Here is a 3,149-nt window from a genome sequence, read left to right on the forward strand (position 1 = left end):
AGTACCAAAAGGGAAATTTTGACAAAGAGATGCAACGAGAAAATAATACTAAGAAAAACTAAACCTTGAGAGAACTAAAAATCTTATTAAATAATAAAAAAATTATAAAACTTAGGTGCGGCAACATCATGAGGATGTCTATTAAATAAGGTGCGGCAACAAGGGACGTGTCTTGTGCGCTCCACAGAATCAAGCCAATGTCAAACCAATAACTCGCCCACTCACTAGAATTCTACGGCTTGACCCTATATATATCAGCGATATACTTATTTCTAACCCAGGTAGGACCAAGACTCGAGTGCTTGACAGTGCCCTATATTCCCGCCCCAGCTCGAGTTAAACTGTAGAAGTGCCGACTACTTAAAGTGCAAGTACCTGACAGTGAATCTCAGGTCCCACCCTAACTAAAATTGGACCATAGAAGTACCGACTACTTTAAGTGCGAAGAATACAAAGTCTAAATTGGTAAAGGCTTCCCACCTGTTTGCTTACCTTGGGATATGATCAATACAAAGACATCTAATATATTTAACAAAATTTAGCTGCACTCGAATAGATATTCATAAATCTAATTAGATTTGTATAAGATAATAAAGATCTCACATCAAAAATTCAAATTAGATATTATCTACTACCTCTAAATTACTTATACATCAAAAATTATATGATTTCGAAATTCTTAGCTTATGTATCAAGTTTCAAAAAATTAGATATTTCAAATAATATAAAATTATTAATTTATATTTTTTGGTCATTTGATGTCTAGATTAGAGAGCTCCAAATTATATGATTTATGATATATAAGTAATTTAAAACTAGTAAATCATATCCAACGGTTTGGATCATTGATGTAAGGCTCTTATTATCTAATGTAGAGCTAACCGGATCTTAGTATAAATTCACTAAAAAAAAAAGAAGTGTAGCTCTATTATGTTATCTAAGCTAATAAACCTTGTAATACTAGAGTTGGACTTGTACTAACCAATACAATTTATAATGCCCACTCAAGCTCTTATTCGTTATCCATGACGCGCTTATATGGCTCGTTTTAGTTAACTTTCCGACACCAGCACTCTATGTGCAAACCATCAGTTAAAAAAGAGAAAAAAATGTTAGTACGGCAATTCGCAATGATTTCACCACTCCCCCATTTTTTTTTTCAATAAATGCGTGGAAACCTAGGTGGCAAATTCTGGACTGGAAGGTAAATTTATGTTTATTTTTTTTTCACAACAAACAGCGGAACGGTAACAAGAAGAAGCTCCACGAAAGTGAAAGACAAATCGATGAGAACTAATGGAACAGAGAGAGGTCCTAGGTACCACTACGCATTGGCTAGGCAATCCGACATATAACGAGAGAAAGGGAACAACCAAATCTGGATCAAATGAGCCCTCTCCCTCTCCTTCCCAAATTCACAGACTTCCTCTATTCTTTTCTTACTTAGGTCATAGGAGACGAGCTTTCCGGGAAGAGATAGGTAGACCACCTCCTTCTCTGGATGGAACGCCAAGAAATTGAATTGGTCCGACAGAGCAGCGAGAGAATCATTGGAATGAATTCTTTTATAATTCCGTTCCACGGTTGCTCGAACGTCGATGCGATGCTTTAGCACCCATTTATGGAGATTGAAGTCCTTAAGCTTCCAAATCCTTATTTGTTCGCCATCGTTGTGGGTGTAATGAAGAGAGCCTCTGGACTTGCCAACACTTCCTTCACGCTTCATCGGCTCGGGCAATTCGATCAGATGGCAATCCATTTCAGCAAGATTGATAGCCACAATGTGTTTCGGATACGCAATTATGTAAAGAATTCCATCAAAGTATTGCATGGTGGCCGACATGGTATCGGTGCTGAGCCCCCAGTGCAGCTCATGCTCGACCCACCTCCCGGTCTCCGATGAGAAAACCTCGATCTCAGACCCTTGTTCCAGCCAGCTTGTGAAGCAGATGACCTTGTAGTTTGGGGAGTGGCAGGGATCAAAGGTCAATATAGAGAGTTGGCTACTCCTTATGGGCTCAGGGAGAGCCACCCACCTCTTTGCGGTGGGGTTGACGACGTAGAATTTCGAGGGAAAGCATGAGTAGTAGAGTAGCAACCCGTTGCAGCTATCGATGATGCTTGAATTATGATGGAAAGGAAAGAAATCAAGATTACAGTCTTCGAGGCCATTTTCGGACGTGTGCGCATATCTTGGCTCCCTGGTGAGGTTCGAGTTGTAGCTGTAGTACACGCCGGAGGTGATCAAGGGGAGCTTGCTCCTAAGGTAGTTGTCGGAGATTAGACCATACCACGCTTTGGAGACACAGTTGAATCTAAACAGGGACTTCAGAGGAAGCCTTGTGAGAATCTGTGTCAACAAATCATCACTCAAGCTAACTCCATTACTACCGCCAGCACCACAAGGTCCACAACTACCTGAAGGGCTGATTGGGTTCATCTTTGATAGGCCCTTCCTTCTCTAGAGGATGCAAAAGATGGTCCAATGGAAGCGGTATTTAAAAGCCCTCCCCACCTTCAAGATGTATACAAAGCAAACAACAATTGAAGGACAAGCTTCAAACGGCTAGAATGGGCTAGCAAACAAAGCTAAGTAAACAGTTGGGGGAAAATGGGGGTATCATACGAGTTGTATCTGGTTTTTGGGTGATGTGGGAGACCGATGGAAGGAGCACCAGCTTGTAACTGCTAAGGTGGGAGGCATATACCTGTGGGTTGGATGAGAGACCCCAGAAGACCGTCTTCTTATAGCGACCTCAGCAGATGGCGTTCGCTTTCACGCAAACCACCTCACACGTTGTAACGTTCACGCCAACGAGCGGCAAAGGTTGCTTGGTGTGGCACCAAGCATGGGACGGTTCTATTTGTCAGATTTAGAAAAGGATCTACGGAGCGATTCAGGTAACGTGGCTGTTGGAGAGCGGCGATACCATTAATGCTATCCTTGGTTGAAGGAGAGTTGCTTGTAATTTGTTATTTTAATCATAAGGGTCGGAAGGAGGAGCACATTCTTAACGGATAGATCTTCTCCTGTGAGTCAAGGTTGCCCTTTGCGGGGTTTGTGCTTTTTAAATTAAATAAATATTTTAAAGAGGTCCCCATAACTACAAGGAGAAGGAAGCAGAAACTTTTCCGTGTCTTCTTGCCCG

General features: G+C 41.6%; 1 protein-coding gene across 1 annotated transcript; it reads right to left on the minus strand.

The window, feature by feature from the left end:
- Positions 1-1,198: 1,198 nt before the first annotated feature.
- Positions 1,199-2,732, minus strand: LOC120108649 (F-box protein At5g07610-like). Its single transcript, XM_039122313.1, has one exon. The coding sequence runs from the start codon at positions 2,438-2,440 to the stop codon at positions 1,325-1,327; it is 1,116 nt and encodes a 371-aa protein (XP_038978241.1). The 5' UTR covers positions 2,441-2,732; the 3' UTR covers positions 1,199-1,324.
- Between the last annotated feature and the right edge of the window lie 417 nt (positions 2,733-3,149).

This window comes from Phoenix dactylifera, unplaced genomic scaffold (assembly GCF_009389715.1).
Source record: "Phoenix dactylifera cultivar Barhee BC4 unplaced genomic scaffold, palm_55x_up_171113_PBpolish2nd_filt_p 001463F, whole genome shotgun sequence".
Lineage (NCBI taxonomy): Eukaryota > Viridiplantae > Streptophyta > Magnoliopsida > Arecales > Arecaceae > Phoenix > Phoenix dactylifera.